The sequence below is a fragment of the Abramis brama genome, assembly GCF_963993115.1.
Source record: "Abramis brama genome assembly, chromosome: 21".
NCBI classification, from domain to species: domain Eukaryota; kingdom Metazoa; phylum Chordata; class Actinopteri; order Cypriniformes; family Leuciscidae; genus Abramis; species Abramis brama.
This window is the reverse complement of record NC_139983.1, coordinates 30,375,504-30,400,327: the sequence shown is the minus strand read 5'-3', so window position 1 is coordinate 30,400,327 and position 24,824 is coordinate 30,375,504. Positions and strand designations below refer to the sequence as shown.

The 24,824-nt window shown below is 39.7% G+C and overlaps 2 protein-coding genes across 3 annotated transcripts in view; both read right to left on the bottom strand.

The window, feature by feature from the left end:
• eml5 (EMAP like 5) overlaps positions 1 to 24,824 on the bottom strand; it is a 117,269-nt gene that overhangs the window by 45,006 nt on the left and 47,439 nt on the right. For both annotated transcript variants that reach the window (XR_014603980.1, XM_084097060.1), the window contains exons 10-16: positions 24,049 to 24,261; positions 23,790 to 23,957; positions 21,150 to 21,256; positions 20,885 to 21,003; positions 18,023 to 18,209; positions 17,776 to 17,881; positions 7,227 to 7,320 (exon numbers count right to left, since the gene is read on the bottom strand). Coding sequence is in view for 1 of the 2 variants with exons in the window: in XM_084097060.1 (XP_083953186.1) it covers positions 7,227 to 7,320; positions 17,776 to 17,881; positions 18,023 to 18,209; positions 20,885 to 21,003; positions 21,150 to 21,256; positions 23,790 to 23,957; positions 24,049 to 24,261 (994 nt within the window). In the remaining variant the exon portion in view is untranslated. The remainder of the gene's footprint in view (positions 1 to 7,226; positions 7,321 to 17,775; positions 17,882 to 18,022; positions 18,210 to 20,884; positions 21,004 to 21,149; positions 21,257 to 23,789; positions 23,958 to 24,048; positions 24,262 to 24,824) is intronic.
• LOC311072218 (complement component C1q receptor-like) lies at positions 3,880 to 5,687 on the bottom strand. The gene has a single exon (XM_084097061.1). The coding sequence runs from the start codon at positions 5,561 to 5,563 to the stop codon at positions 4,010 to 4,012; it is 1,554 nt and encodes a 517-aa protein (XP_083953187.1). The 5' UTR covers positions 5,564 to 5,687; the 3' UTR covers positions 3,880 to 4,009.

The following is a 24,824-nucleotide window of genomic DNA, read 5'->3' as shown; positions in this document are numbered from 1 at the left end:
AATTTGGGTAAATGTGTAAGCTAGATGTATGCTTTTATAATAAATTGTCTATCTATCTATCTATCTATCTATCTATCTATCTATCTATCTATCTATCTATCTATCTATCTATCATAATAATAATGTATGATTTGCAAAAATGAAAACTGCTGCTTCTGTGTAGATGAGAGAATCAAAGTGTATGCGCGTTGTGCACAGCACACGCTACATTGATTATGGCCAAGCATGCGCCCTTAAAATAGCATATGAATAACATGCGCAACGCGCCACTGACTTTAAACTATTTTTTCCTGGTTAGTGGCGCAATTGTTTTCTAAACCTGCAAAATAGCATGAAGGAACGTTTGCGCCGGAACACGCCTCCTTTTTTGCGCTGAACCGCCCAGGGAGCGCAAGTTCATTCCCTAGTTTAGCGACGTGCTTCTGTGGAGGGAAAAGCGCGCTTTGCGCGGGTGCAAAATAGGAATGATACATGCGTCAGTGTACAAAGTCAATTGCGCTGGGTGCAAGATAGGGCCCTAAATGTGTTATGGGCCATGAGGACTGTCTGGTTACTGAAAATGATCAAAATATGATTTCATCTAGTAAAAGTTAACTTCACATGGTAATTTGTTTATTTTAACAACAACAAAGGGAAAAGAATGCTACCGATTACAAATGGAATGTTAAATTATTATTATTTTTTTTGCCTACCTATGAATTAAGAGGCATTGTTAACTCTTACATTCTAATTACATGTACAATCAAGGCATCAGATGAAATCTTCCACTCTTTTGAAAGGTGTGCTCAGTTTGTTTCTAGCATAAAGTATCAGGGAGATATGGCTCAGGATTCATGAATATAATTAAACCTTTTTAGCATGTTTGGGTGATTCCGGGGAGTTAAAGCAGAATTTGAGGCAGCATTGTTTTGACCCTAATTACAAGTTTCCAGCAGCTTGTTGACCGGGTTGTCCACCCAGGTTGTGATCCTCAGACATCATAGATTTCATTTTTATATGACAACCTTTTACAGTAGCCCATGTCTGCTAAACCCCCTTTGCCCCCTGGGTAAAGACTGTGAAATGATGGAGGGGTAAGAAACAGAGGGAAAAAGAAAACTGAATGAAGAGAATTGAGAGATGTAAATACAGTTCCATATGATAAATTTGTGTTACTTTGTGTTTACCTATAAACAATATTGCAAAAAAATCGGTCTTGCAAATCATGTTCTCTTATCACCCACCCCCAGCCCCTGATGTTTTTAGAAACGCCCCTGAACACACCAGAACCAGAACTTTACTTGATAATTACAAACATGTGATGTGGGTTTGATTAGAGTAAGAACTTTCAGTCAACTTTTTATGTACTTCTCATAAATATACTTAAAATTGCACTTAAGTATACTTGAAGTGAAGTGAAGTGACATGAAGGCCCCAAGTAGTATTGAAACAGTACACTTACAAGTAGGCCTATTTCTAGTACACTGATATTAGTATACTTACTACATAAAGTATACTTAAAAATATACTTTAAATATATTTATATTTATTTTTAGATTTAGCCCTGTAGATTTATAAGAACAAAAATTTAGATCACTGAAAAGTTAGATGAAGCTTTATTTGTTCTAGGCATTTTTAAAACAATATCTACACATCGTGTACATAAAAAAAAAAATATATATATATATATATATTAAAAAAACAGAGTAGGCTAATATATGATATATTTGGTATAGGTATATGGCTTGGGTTTATTTTAAGTTATAAGTTAGTGTATATCCCATACATTCTACAACTGTAAAAAATCATTTTATTCCACTGCCAGAAAGAAATAGTTCATTGAAAATACGTTGCCCTTTTGTGACAACATGTTCAAATTGTGTCACAATGGCTCCTGTGCAATTACATATTATAGGCTTTTCAGCAAAACAATTATCAAACCAAACAATTAATAAAACAGAAAACATGTAAAAGACAGAAATTGTATTTAATAAGGTAAATGGTAAAACAAATGTTTTCAAACAAAAGAGTTAACCCATCCATTATAATACACTCCTGAACAAAATCTTAAGACCGGGGGAAGCATTCCAAGTTTTACGCATTTTATGCTGGAGGATCATAACAGGGTTGTAAGTGCTGCTTCAAAATGGCAAAAGAAGAAACAGGAGCAAGACACAAAAAAATAGAGAGTAGGCAATTTATTGAAAACTTCATTTAAACTCAAACAGGCTGTTCATCAGCTGATCAAAAGTTTAAGACCATAGCCCAAAAATAAACCCACAACATAACTAAAAGTGTCAAAAAAAGACTCAGTAGTGAGTAGCCCCCCCGTTCTTGTTGATCACTTCAAACACTCGCTTCGGCATGCTTGATGCGACTGTTTCCTGGAGGCTGCTGGGAACGTTGCTCCATGTGGTGAAGATGGCTTCACGAAGGGCATCCACGGTCTGGAACTGACGTCCGTTTTTGTAAACTTCCCTTGCCATCCAACCCCAAATGTTCTCAATGGGATTTAGATCAGGGGAACACGCAGGATGGTCCAAAAGAGCGACGTTATTCTCCTGGAAGAAGTCCTTCGTCAGGCGGGCGTTGTGAATTGCAGCGTTGTCCTGTTGAAAGACCCAGTCATTACCGCACAGACGGGGGCCCTCAGTCAAGAGGGATGCCCGCTGCAACAGATCCACATAGCCAGCCGCCGTTTGACGCCCCTGCACAACCTGAAGCTCCATTTTCCCATTGAAGGAAAAAGCACCCCAGATCATGATGGAGCCTCCTCCACTGTGCCGCGTAGAAAACATCTCCGGTGGGATCTCCTTGTCATGCCAGTAACGTTGGAAGCCATCAGGACCGTCCAGGTTAAATTTTTTCTCGTCAGAGAATAAAACTTTCTTCCACCTTTCAATGTCCCATGTTTGGTGCTCCCTTGCAAATTCCAAACGGGAAAGTTTGTGGCGTGGGAGGAGACGTGGCCTTTGAAGACGTTTTTTGTTCTTGAAGCCCTTCTCTCGCAGATGCCGTCTTATGGTTATTGGGCTGCAGTCAGCATCAGTAAGGGCCTTAATTTGGGTTGAGGATCGACCTGTGTCTTCACGGACAACCCGTCGGATCCTGCGGCTCAGTGCAGGTGAAATTTTTTTGGGTCTACCACTTGACTTTTTTGTCCCATAACTTTCAGGATCTTTTAAGAAATGTAAAATGACTGTCTTACTGCGTCCAACCTCGGCAGCGATGGCGCGTTGCGAGAGGCCTTGCTTGTGCAGCTCAACAATCCTGCCACGTTCAAAGAGAGAAAGCCTTTTTGCCTTTGCCATCAGGAGATCATGACAGTGTGACTGCCTGAAGAACAATGACATGAAAGCCATATTTTTGTGGAGATTTGACCTTTTTATGGCTATGGTCTTAAACTTTTGATTAGCTGATGAACAGCCTGTTTGAGTTTAAATGCCGTTTTCAATAAATTGCCTACTCTCCATTTTTTGTCTCTTGCACCTGTTTCTTCTTTTGGCATTCTGAAGCAGTACTAACAACCCAGTTATGATCCACCAGCGCGAAATGCGAATACTTGCAATGTTTCCCCTGGTCTTAAGATTTTGTTCAGGAGTGTATATCTTCATTATTGACCCTTGTCTTAAATTATCCTGTGTTATCCTTAAAGTATTCTGTTTAATGTATCCAGGTTTTATTATGCTCACTTTTTTATAAAGCATCTAGAGGGAAAAATTATGATAATTCCGGAATTCCAATATAAAGGACAAAATTCACAAAAAAGATTTGTGAATCTTTGAAGAACTGGTGTTTGAAACCAAGAAAAAAACTGCAAGAGAAAACATCAATTTGTGTCCAAATTTTCTACATTGTGTCCCCTCTGTCAAATATGATGACGACAGAAAATAATTTCTCACTTGGGCTTCATTCTATTATTCAGTTTAATGTTGCTTTCTTCTGTTCATTGTCCAATCTGGATGAAACCCAGCAGTAGTTGTCAGCGGTGGTATTTTTCAAAGGGGCTTTTATTGAACGTTTCATAGATTCATCGGTAGATGACAAAGACTGATATGAGCACAATGAGCACAACCAATAGAATAACTGAAGCCAAGACGCACACCAATATCCAATAACTACAGAGGAAACTTTCTCTGCGTTTAGTGGAGTCTGCTTTAGTGTTCGTCTTGATAAGTGGAGGGGGGTTGATTGTTGTCGACTCAAAACTGACAGGTAAATGACTCAATTTAGTGATGAACTCTTCTCTATGAACTGGAGAAGGAGTGTTTTGTGGATTCTCAGTGGGATCCTGGATGCAGCTGATGCCATTTTTAGCCAAAATGAAGTTTTCTCTGCATGAACATTTGAAACTACCTATAGTATTGTTGCAGATGTCTTCACATGGTTTACCAAGACATTCGTCTATATCTGTACATGTCCCTCTATCTGATAATAAAACGTAACCTGCGTGGCAGTAACAAGAGAATGAACCCTGCAAATTGAGACAGCCCTGCTCACACCTTGATTCGGTGCATTCGTCCACGTCTTTACATTTGCCAGCAAAAAGCCAGAAACCTGGGTTACACTCACAAAGAAAGCTTCCCGGCGTGTTGTGACACCTGTGTTCACCGCAGACATGCTGATGACATTCATCGATATCAACGCAGCTGATGTTGTCTTCGGACAGCTGAAATCCATCCGCGCATGCGCACGAAAATCCAGCAGCTGTCGGAATACACTTTGATTTGCACGGTGAATTTTCGCAGGTGTTTCTGAGAGCACAACTTACTTGATCATCCATCAGATAATAACCGTCACGACATTCACAACGAACACTTGCTCCAGCAGTCTCTGAACAATGGTGATCACAGCCTCCGTTTTTACGCGCACAACTTCTATTTTCTCGAGCGCAAAAACGCTCTGAATTTGTCCAACCAAAAATACCATCTTTGTTGTCACAAAATGAGATAAAGGATTCTGCATCTTCCGACCCGCCGCACAGTATTTCAGCCCATGTCCCGTGTGGTAACATCGCCAACTTTTCACTTTGAGTTTGCGGTTTGACTAAGAACGGAAGATTGTACTTGACATTACCTGGGTTTTCCATCACTATAGGTTTGCACATGCCTTTGGAAATAAATGTACATATATAAAAAGCACTTTCTTTACATGAGCCATCTGTCCACTTGAGATCATCAGTCAGCGAAATCGACACGCATCTTTTTTCCATGCACGTGCTCAAAGGTTTCTTTTTCCATTTGGAATATTTGGACTCGCTAGGCTCTGACGTCCACCTGAAGCCGTGCAACTCCTCAGTGAAATCAGTGCAGCGTCCTTTCAGCAACGCAAGTCCGATCCAAAGTTTAGAGTTAAGGATGCTGTCTTCTGCTGCTAGAAGAGCTGATTTAACGCTCTGAAATTCATTGTCATTTCTCATTGTAACCAAATTGCCGCCATTATTGACACAGTTTTCTGCAGCTTTTTCAAATTGCTTCTCCTTCAAATGCAATGTGAAGCAAGCCTCTGCTGTGCAGGTTGGGATCACCCGGTCAGTTCCGTCAGCAACAAAAAAGGACAACATCAGAATCAGTACATGCATCATCCCGCCACTTTCATTAATGTTTAAATACTTCTCGCTTTGAGGAAAAATATTCAGTTCATCTCAGAGAATGGAGAAAGAGTTCTTCATAGGCATTCCAAGACTCAAACTAATGCATCCTGTTTAGTGAATAACCTACAACAGAAATCATTTTGAGCAGCAGGCTTCATTTGTGTCTTCTCAGGGCGAGTTCCTGATGGCAGGGGCGTTTCTAGGGCTGGGGGTGGGTGATAAGAGAACATGATTTGCAAGACTTTATTTTTTTGCTATTTTGTTTATTGGTAAACACAAAGTAACACAAATTAATCATATTTACTTTATTTACATCTCTCAATTCTCTTCATTCAGTTTCACCTCATGTTTATTACCCCTCCATCATTTCACAATCTTGGAGGTAAAAAAATAAATAAAAATCATATTCTCTCTCGCACTCACAATCCAGTTACTCCACGTAACATTATATATCTTTACAGTCTCTCATCTGTTCTGTCATTGTTGTATTGTTGATTTGGTCTTGTCCTTTTCCTGATCCTGAATACCTTTCTTATCCTTCTTATCCATCTTTCTGTTTTCTATATTTCTTGAAAGGTGGAATCATCAAAGAGTATCTCTGAGACTTGACTTGAGCAAAACGGTCAATTTCCATAATTGTGTTTATGATGCTGTTGAATCTTTTTCAACTGACAGAACAGCCAAATGATCGAGTAATTACTGACAACTCATTTTATGGCAGTTCAGAACCAGTGTTTTCTTTAGGGAGACAATAACAAAATTTATCATGCACTTTGATCTTTGAAACTTTGCAGATCTTTTACATTTTCAAACAGCTAATGTATATAACACACTACATGAAAGGTAATATCCAAAAAAGCATAACAAGGGGCACTTTAACAACACTAATTCATTTATGATTTCTTACCAGTCTTACCAGTCTTTATACATTTAAGAAATTTTACATCTGAAAAAATATCCTTATCAGACTTCACAAAACTTTAATTACCAACTAACACAGTACATTCTGACAGAAGGATGAAACATAAACCAGCTGTATCATGAAAATCACTCCTCAGGGAGAGAAAAGGCGATTTCTCCTGAGGTAATGATCATGCTGAGATAAAGACTGTATGATAAACAGGATAATGTCATGAAGTACTGCGATGCTAATCTGCTGAAAATGAACTGATACCAATATATATTTTTAGAGGATGTAAGAATGACAAAATAATAAAGTTTATCTGGAAAATATGTATTTGGCTGCTTGGTCAAGAACACACAACATTTTTCTTTAATCCCCAAGAAATAGTTGCAATGAATGCAATTTACTTTCCATGTGTTCCTATTGAAACAGGAGGTTGGAGATGGAAGATATCAAATTACTGTCTATTTTTTTTTAAATATTTAAGGCAAGGGGTTTAGTTTACAACACAGCCTGGAAAGTAGCTAAACAGGTAGTATTGGGGGAGGGACATAATTCTAGACACCATTTTATTGGACAAAATTTTCTATACGCCACTTACAAGATAATTCATCAATATTTTTGTCAATTTTACTGTAAGATAAATACTGTGAATTTCTCAGCTATTTGTGTATTTGTCAGCTTTTAGGAGTACATTATAACTTGCCCCAAGCTAGCAAGCCAGAAAACTTGCATGCCTAATTCACTCACCGGATGGTGGAGAGCTTCTCTCCTTTCCTCCATTCCCAAAGGACGATGGTATGATTGTCATCCAGACCCACTGAAGCCAGCCTCTTCCCATCCGCTGCAGAGACAGACATCATACCGCTCTGATATCACTCAATATCAGGCAAAATAACAGCATCTAAATCAAGTAATGTCATTATGACTTTATACCATCTCCACCCTGCTAACAATGAAATAAGACATCTCAAGTAATACGATGTGACAGCTAACAAAGACATTGCTCCAGTGGAAATATCAGTTTGATGGCATCTAATAAGAATAATCATTTATGTTTAGGCCTGTGACATTGACAGATACTTGGAGGCTTTGCTATTTTTACTTTGTCAATAGAAGCTCTTCTATACACCTGACTCCCTGATTTTAATCAAGAAATATGTATAGTTTAATATGAATTGTAGATTTGTTCACAGAGAGTGTTTCAGCAATTTCAGAAATACCACTAGTTTGTCATAAAAAGAAAGAAATGTGATCAGTAGTATTACATGTCAATCACATGCAATTTCCTGCATAAGTTGACGGTTCTAGGCTAGAATGAGCTTCCAAATGGACAAGATTATGTGGCATAGTCAAAAGTCTGTATGTGCAAGAATACAGTAGAGCATGGTGCTTGCATCGTCCGCCAAGGCCATGGGTTTCGATTCCCAGGGAATGCAAGAACTGATAGAAATGTATATAACTTAAATACAATGCAATCAATTCGCGTTTGATATAAAAACATCTGCCAAATGCATTGTTTTTACCTAGGACTAAGTTGTTTTATAACAATTATATTTTACTTAACTTTAAAGCTCTTATAGAGTGCTTCCTTTGTAGCCTATTTAAGACTGAACTGTTTGATTGTCTATTTCATATTGTAAAAATTTCATACACTTGTATAATGATTATTATTGGTAATTAAATATTATTGTTCAATAAACAATATTTCATATACCTGGTATTGAAAAATGGGTTAGGTGTAAGGTTAGGATTGTGAAAAGACAACGCCTTCCCTCAGACAACCTCCACCGGTTATCCAGTTTGGATTAAGAAGGACGCAGAAATGCACTGGCCGGCGCATGTTTTTGTTGAGGCTGATCCACCCGTACCGCTAATTGTATCTTTTTCTTCAAAAAAACAATCTTATTGTTCCCTTAGTTTTCAACAATTACAATCGGTTTATTTTCCAATGTTAACATCAGACCATTTTTCCATGATTGTTTCAAGACCCAGGACAGCCCAATCTTATATAAATTAAGCCCATCGCCTATGACGGGTGGGTTTAGGTATGTTGAAAGAATTTGGTCCTAATCCCCTGTGAAGGTTAGGTTTTAGTGCTTGTGCAGATGCAGGGTAGCCCAATTGCATCCTAATTATGTCTCCCTCCTGTGAGGGTTAGGTTTAGGTATGTTAAAAGAATCTGGTCCTAATCCCCTGTGAGGGTTAGGTTTTAGTGTTTGTGCCAATGCAGGGATAGCCCAATTGCATGTCCCTCCTATGAGGTTTAGGTTTAGGTATGTTAAAAGAATCTGGTCCTAGTCCCCTGTGAGGGTTAGGTTTTAGTGCTTGTGTCGATGCAGGGATAGCCAAATTGCATGTCCCTCCTATGAGGGTTAGGATTAGGTATATTAAAAGAATCTGGTCCTAGTCCCCTGTGAGGGTTAAGTTTTAGTGCTTGTGCAGATGCAGGGATAGCCCAATTGCATCCTAATTACTTCTCCCCCCTGTGAGGGTTAGGTTAAGGTATGTTTAAGCCTAATGGTATAATAGCATTTCAACCGGAGCCCAATCCCCTATGACAATGGGTTAGGAAAAGGATTAAAAACCAGAACAACACCAACGTGTTTATAAAACAATCTGTCTAACCCTATTCATCCAAAGAACACATCTTCAGTGGTGTATCTCAGGATCATTGGGTGTTTCAGCTCTTTAAACACCAGACACCCTCCTCTGAGGCGGCCTGCCAAAGGGGATCAATCCTTGGCGTGTGTCTTTCCCTAGCCAAAGTCTTCTATTGATCTCACGACCCAAGATGGCTGACAAAATTAAACTAATACGACCAACACCGTTCTAGCCACCCTATTTAGTCCCGATTTTTTTCACAATTGTCCACCTCCTCCCAGTCAACCCGGATACCATACCCATGTTTCAATACCAAATTTCTCCCATCCCTATCAGAGCTGCCACCCTTCCTAAAAAACTATGAACATTAATATCATCATTATTATGTATCTCCAAGCAAAAACCCTCCACCTCTACCCAACAACCTCAACCAACTAATTATCTACCCACTAATGGTAGTCATCGATAGAAAATCGGGTTCCAGTTACGGCCATTCAACCCCAGGCCACCTTTTCTGCGTGCTGTCCAAGTGAAGTCAGAGAGGTTGGATACCTACCTCCCTTCCCAAGTGACCCCTTCGTTAACACCGCAACGTATTCAAGGTCACCCAAAAAGGTCCTGTGTTACAGGGCTCATATTGGCGGGTACCTTAGTACCATGCTTCTACCAATTATCACCCCTAAAGCATACAACAGCCATCACACTTACCACAATAAGATGTAACCATAAAGAACTTATGCCCCAACTAACCTCCATCTTTTTACCCCCCTTCTCCTCCTACACCAACTATCACACTCCTGGTATGCCCAATTCCTTATACCCACAATCCTTTGTGGTCCAATTACCTCTAATCCTACAATCGTTTTTTTTTAAACCATCTTTTCCCTGAGCTTGCACGATATTATCCCGCAGTTTTTTTAAACCATCTTTTCCCTGAGCTTGCACGATACTATCCCGCAGTTGAATTCTCGATTTGTATTGCTTACCGTCTTCCCGCAACTCATCCCCATACCTTAACCTCTTCCTCCACCATTACATTTTAACCAGCCAGCCTTTAAAGCTACAATATGTACTTTTTTCACCGCTAGGGGTCGCTAACCTCTTACAATAACAAAGGCGTAGGTTGATGACACATAAATGGAATTATGGAACTTGTCGTCATGCTGAAGGATCTTATAATGTTTATGGATGAGTGAATACATTGATGTTTTTAAAGGGGCATTCCACCCATTTGAACATTGTTTTTTATTTAAAGTGGGTCATATATGTAGTCGAAATGTAAAATAAATTTTGAATTTGGTGCCTTTGTGACCGAGGAAAGACAAAAAATAACTTCAGGACGCATTTGTATGAAAGACAACAACTCCCACAATGCACCACATTGCACAGCTCCGCAAGCCACTCCCACTAATCCAGAAAGCGCATATCTGCCTATAAGAGAAATCACTCTTCCGTCTACAAGACTAGCTACCACCAGAGCTTGAAATTCATTTCACACAAAATGTCTAGTTAGTTGGCGAACTCATTAGTGCATTACTCCTCGTTTGTATTTCTTTCGAAAAGGTGAATTATTGCATGGTACCTGGATGTTCAGTCAGAACATATGCGGTGCGAAACTAGGATAGTTCACAACACAAACGTCCGTGTCCTCGTCTGATTCAGAGATTTCGTCCAGGAGAAATTGTCATCGTTGAAATTCTTTGCCGCAGACTCTATCTCTGTGTTCGTAGCGGTTCGTAGTTGCATAGTGAAATCACCGGCGCCACCAGTCCGCCCTAACTCGAGCCAGTCCGGGCTCGTCGTCCGCGGCAGGCAGGTCTTCTGCCTCGGCTGCTCTTCGCTATAATGCGGCTTGTAAAGGTAGCCACAAACACCTGATTCAAGCATCAGACTTCCGAAATCCTCTTCTTCTATATCATATTGAGTACTCTCCTCCGCTATTGTCATAACTTTACATCTGTCTCCACAGCGCCTGTTAGCTTAGCTTCAAACAAGATGGAGGATATTGCTTTCAGTTTCAGAGAGTAAAGTCCCACCCACTGATCTGTAATAGGTCTGTAGCGTGAGCGGGTCCCGCCCCTGGGAAAGATGAGGAACGAGTGTCTGTAGTCTCAACAGAAATCCCCCCCTCTTACACTTCCTCCTACAATGACGTGTGAGAGGTAAATAACAGATTTCTCCCGTCTCAGGGGAAAATGAGAGAGTGTTGCACGACCATTCAACAGTATGACTGGGTTTCTAACAATGCAAAGCTTAATGCTAATGGGTGGAGTGTCCCTTTAACATGACTGTGGTATGAAGCAGGTCAAGATTGCTAATGAGAGACAGATATCAGCGCCACCGCGGATATAAAGGAATAAGGACATTTCATTCTACCGAACTACCCGAAAGTGCTGAATTAATACTCACACAGGTCAGTTTATTAGATGAATGAAACTTGTGAGGCAACGCAGCGCTGTTTCACTTGGTCTACACTATCACACTAAACTGCATTTTAATGTGTTGAAAGTTATGTTATTCAATGTGTTAGTTTGTTGGCTTTATGAGACTAGCAGTAAGCTAGATCAACATTAGAATAACATACTGATCATATTCTAACATTTCATCATGTTGAGCTATATAACATTGATTAGTTTTATGTACATTTGCTCACCTGTCTAATAAAGTACATGCAAGACGTCTCTGTAAATTCAAAGTTTGTCATGGACGTGGAGCTCTTGGCATCTCAAAAACGCCACGCTGATATTGATCCTCATTTTAGTTCACCTTTTGTCCAAAAGTCTGCTTGCCATGGTCCATAATGTTTGAACGAAACAAAAACAGTGTGAGCAGTTGTCCACGTCTGTCGCTATGGTTACTATGGCAGTACGAGCGGAAACCAGGAATAACGCGGATATTACGTCCTTGACAGGCGACAAGTGAACATGGACGAGACATTATTTAAAATTGGTAAAATTTTTATAAAAATCTTTGGGACCATTTGGGATATTGTAAGTATACAACTGCAGGAAATATATCACACTGTGCAAGTGATTTTTCGATATTTTATAACAAAAATCTTACACAATGTAGCTTTGATCCAAAACTTGTTTTTGGTGCTGGTTTCGAACTCAAGTCTCCCTGTTTCTCCCTCACCCTCTCTAACCACTACTCCATCCAAAACCTCTCCAGTTTTCCTATCTATCCCCTGTCTCATAACCTATGGCTAATCAACCATCTAATTAATCCTCCCTATCACGAATCATCTCCCTTTTATCCAATCCATTAGCACCTAAAAAATCTTTTTTTTCTTTTTAAGTGCTGGATTCGAACCCCCACTCCCCACTATATTCCTTCTATAGCTATCCCCAAAAACATTTTTTATTTATTTTTTTATTATTTATCGGTTTCATGCCTCGATTTCCCTGTTCTCTTGCTACCCCCTAGTTCAATCCACCATACCACTTTTTCGTTTTGGGGAATACTCCCCTTTAAACAAAAGACACAACTCCATATTATTTCTTACAGTCGTTTATTAACCTTCTCCGGTTTCTTATATTGAGTCCCTTTGGAAACCCTGTGTCCAGTTTCCTAATCCAGTATCTCTCCCTCTTCCGCCTTTCTTTCTTGTCCCATTCTGGATTGTGCTCAAGCCCACATATCTTGAGGTTTTGGACCCCATGTCTCTGAAAATGAGGTACAAGGTGCCCCTTCCGACCTGTCCCTTTCTTCACCGTAGACCTATGTCCCCACATTCTGGTGAGAATAGAGTTCCCTGTTTCCCCCACATATCTCATTCCACACCAGGAGCATCGGATCAAGTAGACACAATTACTACGGTTGAGAGGGATGACCTGAGTGATCCTATGCACTCCCCTCTGTCCTCCTCTCACCAAGGTCTCATGAGTTTTGGCTGGAGCCCCATTGTTTGCTGGACCTAGTTTGCTGTGCACCAGCATATCCAGCAAATTCATGCCTTTTATAGGCCGCCACCATCCTATATTGCATCCCCAGTGCCTTGTCCTGGGAGAACCTTTAAAAGTTTCTCTTTACTCCCACAGCTAATCCTTTGGCCGTGCCCGAGAATTTAACAATCAGTGGAAGCACTTTTTTATGGAGGGCTTGGGTTCTCCCTCCCCCATTCTTCTCTCCACCGCCATTCTTAGGAACTGTCTGGAATATCCCCTCCTCCTCAGGGTCTCCATCAGGGTTTTAACAGCTGCAACCCAATCACTTTCTCTGGTGCAAATCCTTCTGAACCTCAGAAGCTGAGCCTTAACAATCCCTTTGAATACATGAGTATTGTGATGGCTGCCCCGATGGAGCAAGGCGTGGGTATCTGTGGGTTTAAAGACAACTTTTACATCCAGTCTACTGGTGTCCAAAACACCTGGTCCCTTGTATACGGTTGTGTCAAGAAAATCAATCCTCTCTGGTTTCAATTCGTATTTTACCCGGATGGATGGTTGATGTTTATTCAAGGTATGTACAAACTCCAGCCAGTCACCCTCCATGCCTTCCCAGACTCCCCAAACGTCATCTAAATATCTGACCGACTCCTCCCATTCTGTCATATAGATGTTTGCATAAGCCGGTGCAAATCTCTTACCCATCGCCGTCCCTTTAACCTGGAGGAAATAAGGACCATTAAACTCAAAGTCGTTCCGAGCAAGGCTCAGCTCTAAGAGTCTCAGCAGACTTTCATCTGGTCTTCCTTCCTCCGGGTACCGCTGGAAGCACCTCCTAACTGCCTCCAGCCTCCTTTCCGACTCAATGTTCATGTAAAGACTCTCCACATCCATGGTGAAGAGCCTGGCATGGGGGCTAATCTTCAGCCCCAGACTTTCTTCAAGAACTGATAGGTATCCCTAATGTAACTGGTGTGCCTGGTGGAGAGTGGATTCAGGTAAGATGTAATAAGCTCAGCCATCCCGTAACTCTCACTCCCACAATCCGATACTATCGGCCTCCTAGGAGGGACATCCGGGAAAGGCCAGATGGTCCTCTCCTTATGTATTTTGAGTAGCAAATAAAAGGTCCCTTTCTTCTGTAATATTTGTATCTCCCTCTAAATCAATTTCCCTGACTCCAAATAAATTGGCTTCTCTAATTCCTCGTAAAACTCCCAGTCTTCTAGTTGCCTCAGGGCCTGCCTCACATTCTGCCCCCTATCCATGATGACCACAATGCTGCCCTTATCTTCCGGCTTAATCACCAAGGTGCTGTCCTCCCTAAGTCCTTTCAGGGCCCCCCATTCCCCCTTGGAAAGGTTCCAAGTTTCCAGGACTTCCTTCATCCCCTCCATAATATTCTGATCCTCTTCTATAATCTCCAGAACTACTCCCGGCACCTGACTCCCACTGGGTTCCCACCCCGATCTTATCGTGGATGGTCCCTCCCTCTTCTCCAAAAAAACGTCTAATTTTAACAGACTATGGTACTCTGTAAGACCTGCCTCTGCCTCCAATCTATTCCAACTATTCCAACCCGTCCCTGTGCCTCTAGGGCCAAAGGACAATCCCCTCTGTAAGACTGACATCTCCATTTTATTTAGTACTCTTGTTTGGGAGAGGTTCACCACGGTCCCCATACTCTGGTTCACTGGGTGCCTCTCCCCTATGAGTTTAAATGGACTGACCAGTGCTTCCACATTGCCCAGCCTGTACCCCGAGTCCAATGGGTCATGTCCATCTCCGTTCGAAATTGTTGGCTGGGGAGGATGTCTATTGTCTTCCCAGTGCTGATAATGTGTGAATTAATCTGATTCAGGAACATGACTTACTTTTTCGGCAGATATGGGGCCAGTGCGCACCCGGGTAGCACATCACCTGGACCCTTTGGTCCCACACGGTTGGTAATCTGGCCATATTCGAGTTTCCCAAAATCAATATTGGTCTCTTTGGTTGTAGAGACCAATTCTTAATTTTACCCCCTCCATGGTCCTGCCTTTGGAACATGTTCCATTCCATTGATTCCTCTTTTTTCTTCTTTTCCTCTTTTCCTTTTGACTCTTCCTTATCCTCCTCCATCATTCTTTTCCTCTTCCTTCCAGTGTTCTCCTCTTGAGTGACTCCCCTCTGTGTGTTGCTGCTAGCTGGGTTTAATGGTCCTGCCCCGTCTGAGGATCCAGGGGCCTAGCCACGGCCTAACCCTCACAGACCCACAGTCTTCTGATATCTCCCACAGCCATTCTTACGGAGCTCTCCTGGATGTTTTTCAAATTCCTATGGGCCCATCTAACTCCTACTTCCAGAGCCCTCTCTCCTTCCTCTAGATCCATTCCCTTCAGTTGGGCCAAAACTTCCTCCTGGGTTGAGGTATAATGCTTCCTCAGGATGTCTAGGCTTTCACAAAGCCACCTCCTAGCACTCCCGTAAATCTTCCAGCCTGTTGTGGGCGCCGGGGCTGCTGACACTACCACCACCCCCAGCCACCTGGCTACCTTCTGCAGGGACCTCGGCCCTGGTTCCTCCTCCGTTTCTCATAAGTTGTTGATGTGGTGAGTGATTTTAATATATTTGTGTATTTGTCTGACCATGAGCTTGAAACAATCGTCCCTATCCATTTCAACCTATAAAAGGACCCCAAAAAAATGTATTAATAATAATAATAATAATTATCATCATATTAATAATCATCATCATATAACCACCATCTCTCCTTTTTTAATTGTATCCTTTACCCAATCAGATACAGCATCCTACTTCAATCTCCCCTAAACCCTCTTAAATCCTACCACCCCTTATCTCTCCCAAAGAATACGAAATCTTAGACTGAATTTACTCCTGACCAGCGAACCTCCCCACCCTCCGAAGAGTCATGGTTCGGTAATCCTGGCCAAGCATCGTACTCCCAAGAGACTCTTCTCCTTATCTTCCTTATCTCTCCTGGACCCATTCTTACAGGCCCACCTATCTCTATCACTCACTTTCCCTACTCCTAATCCCTGCCCAGGAGTACAAAATCTTCGACTGGATTTTACTCCTGACCAGCAAACCTCACCATACTCTGAAGAGTCATGGTTCGGTAATCCTGGCCAAGCATCGTACCCCCAAGAGACCGTTCTCTTTTTCTCAACCCCCCTTATCTTCCACCAACCAAACCAAAAAAAAACATCTACTGGACCATCCTTAAATCTCCTACAACCCCATGCCACCCATACCTGCCAGAGAGCACGAAACCTTCAACTGGGTTTACTCTTGACCAGCGAATCAAACCACACCCCCAAGGAGTCATGTCCCGATAATCCTGGCCAAGCACCACACACCCAAAAACAGTTGTCTTTCTTATCCCCTCTCACGCTAATCCCCAAGACTCAAAAAAACTACCAGCCAGCTTACTGACTCGGGCTGAAATTAAACCTTATGAGAAAAACGAGCAGGCCTCCCCCAAGAGCCTGACTTGGTTTCTTGTTCTCGCTCCCTCACTCGATTCCCACCCGGATCACCCGGTTCAGAACCAAGTGAGGCAGTGTCTTCCTAATCTACCACAACGGTTGGTTTGGTGGAATACTTTGGTTTTCCTCAGCCTCCCTAGGTCTGAAGGCACTCGCTAGGTTAGGATTGTGAAAAGACAACGCCTTTCCCCAGACAACCTCCACCGGTTATCCAGTTTGGATTAAGAAGGACGCAGAAATGCACTGGCCGGCGCATGTTTTTGTTGAGGCTGATCCACCCGTACCGCTGATTGTATCTTTTTCTTAAAAAATCCAATCTTATTGTTCCCTTAGTTTTCAACAATAACAATCGGTTTATTTTCCAATGTTAACATCAGACCATTTTTCCATGGTTGTTTCAAGATCCGGGACAGCCCAATCTTCTATAAATTAAGCCCATCGCCTATGACGGGTGGGTTTAGGTATGTTGAAAGAATTTAGTCCTAATTCCCTGTGAGGGTTAGGTTTTAGTGCTTGTGCCGATGCAGGGATAGCCCAATTGCATGTCCCTCCAATGAGGGTTAGGTTTAGGTATGTCAAAAGAATCTGGTCCTAGTCCCCTGTGAGGGTTAGGTTTTAGTGGCTTGTGCCGATGCAGGGATAGCCTAATTGCATGTCCCTCCTATGAGGGTTAGGTATAGGTATGTTAAAAAAATCTGGTCCTATAGGGTTAGTGTTAGTGGTGGGGATTTTTTGAGACTGTCCTCGCTGCAGCCTGTAGTGTGATGGCATACTGGATTAAACCCAATACTTAGTGGATGAATGATTTTATTTAAGCGCAATTATATATATTAAGCGAAATCTCCGCCTCTTACTCATGTCAATACATAGTGCATTCAGGGATGAAAAAAGTTCTTAAATAAAGAGATTATTTGAACTGAATCTGACGATGCACTTCAAAGAGATGCATTGACCAGAGCAGCTGATGCCTGTCATTTGTAAATCTCATTTATAATATTTTATTTCTACAGCATTTATCAATATTTGTTAATGTTAGTAAATAAAAAATACACTTGTACATTGTTTGTTGATGTTAGTCCAAAGTGCTAACAGATACAGCATGTTTTAAAAAATGTATTAGTAAATGTAAAAAATTCAATTAAATAAGGTTAATAAATGCTGTAGAAGTATTGTCCATTGTTAGTTCATCTCAACTAATGTAGTTAACTAATGTTAACAAATTTAACCTTTTTTTAAAGTGTTACCGCAAACACCTCTAATAATTGAGATACAACAACTGAGTTTGTTACGATTAGTAAAGTATTCATTAGCATTCCGTACCTGAGAAGTCAAGTGCACAAACCCCAAACTGATGGAATCCTTTAAGTACAGACAACGGCTTCAAAAACTCTGTTTCCCATATATGAATAGACGAATCACGGCCCACCTGTGTAAGAAACAAACACAGATGTTAAAGTGCCCAGACCAAAAGGTGAAGTGAAGCGATTTTGATGTATTCAGTAGAGAAACCTCTCTGCTTTGTATGCTGTAGCCGACAAAGACAGACATGTGTGCAGTTTGACTGTACCTGGCCTGTGGCTACATAGTCTTTGACAGGGTGGATGGCCAGACAGAGAATGTCATCGTCATGGCCCAGGTAAAAGCGCTGTGTATTCTGCTGTCTGTTGTACACCACTCCCACAGCCGCCACATGATACACAATCTCACCGGTCTGAGTGTAGAAGAGGTTACTTCTGCAGTCATAACCTCTGTAACTGAAACGCACACACACACACACACACGTTGTGTTTCCATGTTTTATGGGGACTTTCTATGGAAATAATGATTTTTATGTGTACAAATTGTCTATTATATCCTCTAAACCTACCATCACAGAAAACTTTCTGCATTTTTAGATTTTCAATAAAACATCACTTAGTATGATTTTTTATCTGTTTTCCTCATGGGAACCAAAAAATGTCTCCATAAGGACAAGGATTTCAGATATTGCCAAACATAGGGTTTACCAGGACACACACCAACACTGCAAATGTTTTCACAAACATAGGTCACCCTATACAAGAATTAGTCACTTTATATAATACATGGATGTACGGATCTATCTGAATTAAATTATTTCTAACCAATTTAGGAATTTTTATCAGTCTCATTGGTCTGAATTTTTTCATCCATTCACCAAAACAATTCACTCTGTAGGTAACTTCATTAATCTGGTATGTGGCAACAAGTAAAGTCTTTTTTTTTTGACTGAATGAGTCACTCAATTGACTTGTTACAAAAACACATTGTTCACAACCGAAACAGTTTTATTATACTTTGCATTAAAATATTTAAATTTGCATGTCTACAAATCTACAAAGAGACTCCCAGATAAAAAAAAATTAAGTTGTGATTAAAAAAAGAGATAGAGGTAGTGAATAATATTTTCCTGCATTTTGTGATGTATATCTACTGTAAGTGTAATGGATTATCAAAAAAGAAAAAATCGATGCATTGGTTGCTGATTGATTTTGAAATGAGGGCATTGCATTTAAAAATTAAGGCAAATGAACGTGCACTAGCAGGGAAGGGGTTCAAGCGGAATAAATGATCGGAGAAGTCTGGCTTACGTCACCAAAGAGACGTCACTTGTATTGGAAGATCTATTTACAACTATTTTGATTAAACATTATGAGGTAAAAAAATGCAAAAAGTAATCACATGCACGGACAAATTGTACAATCTATAATACACATTTGAAAACAGAAATTTGTATTCATTTTGTGAACTGCTGAGCATAACTTTTATTGACCTTTAGAAAAGCAACACTGGCCTACATAAATTTCAAAAATGTCCTTACATCATTTTAATTGATTATGATCATTGTCATTTCCATCTCCGCTTACAGCACTGTGGATGTATTAGTGCCGTTTCGACTTATTTCAATAAATGGACAAATAAATGGAGACAAAAAAAATAGCATTTTATCCAGTGACTTAAAATTGCCTTGCTTCTGTAAACCATTGAATAACCTGTTCTGAATATTCTCCTATCCATCGTCTCTTCATCCTTTAAAGTCAGATTCAGGTCTGCTCCCGTAGCCCGTGCACAGCTTCACTGAGCAATCACAACTATTACTGCCATGTTCTTAAACTTTAATCCGTAACTCTTAATCCATCTGATGACCTATGGATGCACTTGAAACAAACGGTAAAAATTTGACACTGCAGCCCTTTGAGCTCATCTGTGTGTTCTTCAGAAGGATTAGCACGCAATAAAGACAAAAATTGATGGCCAACTGTGTGAGTTGTGAATCCAACCCAATCCAGCTTCCAGTACAACTTCTACACTAATGTTCAGCAGCGGGTGAACAGCACAAGACTTTCACTGTCTTCCTGCACTCCAACTCATAGCCAAGTAGTTGGAAAGCATGAGCTTATGTCATAAGATAGTTTTAACTACCATCAGTCTGCCATATAAAGTGTGAAAAGAAAATACTGCTGTCCATCTGCATCACTCTGAGTCAGAAAGGCAAAGGTATTGGTAATGTCAAAGAACATCATCTTAACTTTGTGTGAACTACTGGTCTACAGCTAGTCCCTAAGGGTGCTATGACTCAACTTTGGGACTGACACAGCCACTTCCCAGAGCTGTGGCATACATTTGTTTTAGTTTTTTTAGCTGGATAAACCTTGTTGCAGATTTGCAGGTGCATAACTAACTTATGAAAGCTAAATTGAGACCTCCTTACACCGTCTCTACACCGGAGACATTTAGAAAAAAATCGCTCCCAATAAAATGGAGCAAATTTAATTGAATGCAGAAAATACTCTATGCGAAATAAAACAAAATTTATTTACAAATATGTGTAATATTTGCTATGAATTTAACTTTTTTGTAATTTTTACAAATTTTGGTGGTACATAAAAGTCAAAACTTTAGAACTATGATTTTTCTAACTTTTTATCATTTGTCTAACTTTATAATAAAATAGAACTAAAAAAATATTATCAAGAGTAAATATGCAAAATATAAAGAAATGCTTGAAAATATTTAATATTAATATTTTATTAATACAGATTTTTTTATATTATCTGAAATATTAATATTATGACAGAAACAAAACAAAAATATTTTAAATAATACATAAATAATAGTATATGTAATATTGTTTTTAATTAATAGAATTATTATATTATATTATATCAATTATAACACAGTATATTTATATTGTTTACAAATATTGTAGCTTGTTATAATAATGCCTAACAAAGTAATTCCTTGCAGGACAAAGCAGATCATAGTGGTCAGACCATTGTGTACAAACAGTATACTACTAATAATGTTTATGTTTGGGGGACAAACTCTGAGTAGTACTGATTGATTTTCCATCCGTTCAGTACTTTTGAGAGCTCCTCAAATAACAAACCACATTGGCTGAAGCACTTACCCATGAATAAAGTGCAACCTCATTCCACTGGCTGGAGCTCTTTCCCTCTTCTTCATGGCCATGGCACGATGCTTCTCCTTACACTGCTCTTTAAGTTGAGGTAGATCTTCTTTGTAAACCTGAACAACACATTTTCATCATAAACCACACACAGAACTGAGGAGGGAATTTAACAGGATCCATGAGAGAAAGGATTTGCTGTCAGGTTTTGATAAGTATACAGTATGTTTAAAACAATTACTTCTTTACCAATGTCATCACAAACCTGTCGTCGGTAAGTATGTTGTGTTTCCTGTTCGATTTCAGAGTCCATCTCAGGCACGTCTGACTGATCCGAGTCGGATTCCTCGCTATGTGAGTCTATTAACGTCTCTATAAGATGGAGAGGGCAAAATTACACCTCCTGCAATGATTATGCATTCCACTCAAGTAAAACAAATAAATGAATTAACAAATTAGCAACGACTCCATTTATCATGATCTCCTAAGAAACCCTGAGTAACTTATTAGTCATTCCTAAGTGCAGCCCCTCCTCTTTATAGATTTATCACTAAGAAAACTGCTGATGGCTAATAAACAGAATTGCCAACGTGAGCAGTGAGAAAACCATTAGGAAAATGAACAGCGAGCGACATGGTAGACTGAGCAGCAACATGCAATGAAAAAAGACAAGAAAAAGTAGACCCAATTTGCATTAGTGATGGTATTTTGCTTATATACAGTGGTGGTCAGAATTAATGGCACCCCTGGTAAATATGATCAAAAATGGTTGTAAAAAAATAAACCTGCATTGTTTATCCTTTTGATCTTTCATTAAAAAAATGCGCAAAAATCTAACCTTTCACTGAAGTAAAAGAATTGAAATTGGGGGGTAAATCACATTATGAAATAAATGTTTTTCTCCAAAACACATCAGCCACAATTATTGGAACCCCTAGAATTTTTTATGAGTAAAATATCTCTGAAGTATATTCTCATTAATATTTACCTTTATTTAGCACACCAGGGTGACTTAGAACATGAAGTTGTCCAGCCATGACTTCTTGTTTCACAGCAGTTTAAATATGAGGAAACACAAAGGCCAAATTCCCTTGCTCATCCATCACAATGAGTAAAACCAAAGAATACAGTTCTGATGTGCAGCAAAAGATTGTTGAGCATCACAAAATAGAAAGTGACTAAGAAAATAGCTAAAGAATTGAAAATCCCCATTTGGACCACCAGGGCAATAATTAAGAAGTTCCAATCAACTAAAGATGTTACGAATCTGCCAGGAAGAGGACGTGTGTCTATATTGTCTTAATGCACGGTGAGGATGAAGGTTTGAGTGGCCAAAGACTCTTCAAGGATCACAGATGGAGAATTGCAGAGATTAGTTGAGTCTTGGGGTCAGAAAGCCTAAAAAAAAATTATCAAACAACCCCTACATCCCCACATGTTGTTTGGGAGGGTTTCAAGAAAAATCCTCCTCGCTCCTCCAAACATAAACTCCAGCATATTCTGTGGTCAGATGACACACAAAAAAAGGGCTTTTTGGCAGCAAACCCACCAGATGTGTTTGGTGCAAACAGGGATAAAAAGTACCCCATGCCTACGGTTAAATACACTGCTGGATCTTATATGTTGTGGGCCTATTTTTTTGCTGGAGGTCCTGGACTTCTTGTTCAGATACATGGTATTATGGATTCTAGCAAATACCAACAGATAAAAAATCAAAACCAGGCGGCTTCTGCTAGAAATCTTATAATGGGCCGTGGTTGGATCTTCCATCAGGACAACGGTCCAAAACAAACATCAAAATCAACACAAAAATGGGTAACTGAGCACAAAATGAAGCTTCTGCCATGACCGTCCCAGTCCCCTGTCCTGATGAGTGGAGTGAACTGTGGAGAAGAAGCGCCAACATGGATCTGGGAATCTGAATGACCTGGAGAGATTCTGTATGGAGGAATGGTCTCTGATCTCTTGTCAGTTATTCTCCAAACTCATCTGGCATTATATAAGAAGACTCAGATCTGTTATCTTGGCAAAAGGAAATTGCAAAAAGTATTTAATAACAGGGTGCCAATAATTGTGGCCGACGTGTTTTGGAGAAAAACATTTATTTTATAATGTGATTTACCCCCCACTTTCAATTCTTTTACTTCAATGAAAGGTTTGATTTTTGCTAATTTTTTTGAATGAAAGATCAAAAGGATAAACAATGCAGATTTATTTTTTACAGACATTTTGAATCATATTTACCAGGGGTGCCATTAATTCTGACCACCACTGTAATCTAGCACATATTTCAGGAGCACAGCCATCACATTGACATTCATTTATTTCTTCAGTAGATTCGGACATAATTCAAGAGATTAAAAGTAATCTCTAATAATGCTAGTTACCCTAGTGAAAAATACCTATACCAGAATGTATTTAAGATACATTTACTTCCTACTAAGTATAGTACAAATCCATAAACATATTTACTGACATATCACTTGAGACTTACTGAAATAAATATTATAATTAAACTTTATTTGGAGCACATTTACTAATATTAAGCCTAAAATGTGTTTTAATATCACAATTTGTAAGTGTATGATCACTGTATAAATGCAATCTTTAAATGCAAGATATTTAACGTGTACCTAAAGTATACCTGCAATAGTTCCATTATAGCACAATCAAATATACTTCAGTATATCTTTAGTTGGACTTCAGCACTACTTCCGAGTAACTAAAGTGCATTAAGTATAACATTAGTTGTTCCAATTTAGCAGTATACCAAAAGTACAACTGCAGGGTATTTATATTGAGTACATAAATATGTAAATATTTCAAATACATTTTGGTATATTTATTTTTCACTAGGGTACGCTTGTCAAAAAGCCAGGTATCCAAAAGATATTGTGTCTCATACCTTGAGGAGCTATATGAAGAGTTTCTTTTGACTTCCTTTCAGGGACAAACTTCCACTGGAACACTGAGTGATCGGCTCCACCAATAGTAATCACCCACTGATAATCATGTGACCATCTGATATTGGTTATGTGTGCTGAGTGTCCTAAATATTTTTTAAACTTCGCACCTAGAAATGAAAATCACATACACTAAGCACAACAATTTAATAAAAATCAGAAACCAAAAAAAATCACACAAACTGGAAAAAGAGGACCCACCTTTTCTTACACACGGGTACCGAAATAATTTAACTAATCCATAATCATCCGCTGTAACTAAAACTTGACTACTGAAGTTGGCATCTACAGAGTTGATGTCATTGATATCTGAGTATTTAGGCCAGATCCCATTCACCTCTGGCCCGAGGACACAAGTCCATGAAGACCACTGGACAAGCTTCAGTTCTTCTCTGTTGGTCACTTCCTTGCCACCTAAACACAGTCAAAACCATAGTCAGTCAAGATTAGATGATCCAATTTGAGACTTAAATATTGAGGAAAACATAATTCTGTCATGACAACTCTCTGAGTGTTTGACTCAGTTTCAATGGATATGAAAATGTTGATATGTTTGGTTTTGGTGGAATAGATCTGCTACCCTGCTGCTGTTATACTGTTAGCAAGTACGGGGCTTGTTACTGCCAATACATACATGCAGGGCTTGACATTAACACCCGCTAACCCGGATTTCAGCAGTGGCGTGCAACACAGTCACTCCTACTAGCCACCGCGGCGGGTTGAAATTTATATAAAATATATACATTTTTGTCAAAAATATAATTTTTTACATACATATCGATATTGAAATATATCTGAAATGCTTCCAATAATAATTTCCTCCAGAATAGATATGAGATACCAGCTGCACGTGTCTCCCCTCACTCGTTTAATTTTCTCTGGATGAATATTGTTGGTGTTACAAGGCTTAAATTTTAGAGTGGTATTGCGTGTATTGCGCATAATTTTACCCGTTCCCGCAGATTTTGTTCTCACAC

Coding starts and splice junctions, on each gene's coding strand:
- LOC311072218 (XM_084097061.1), bottom strand. CDS start 5,563: ATGATGCATGTACTGATTCTGATGTTGTCCTTTTTTGTTGCTGACGGA.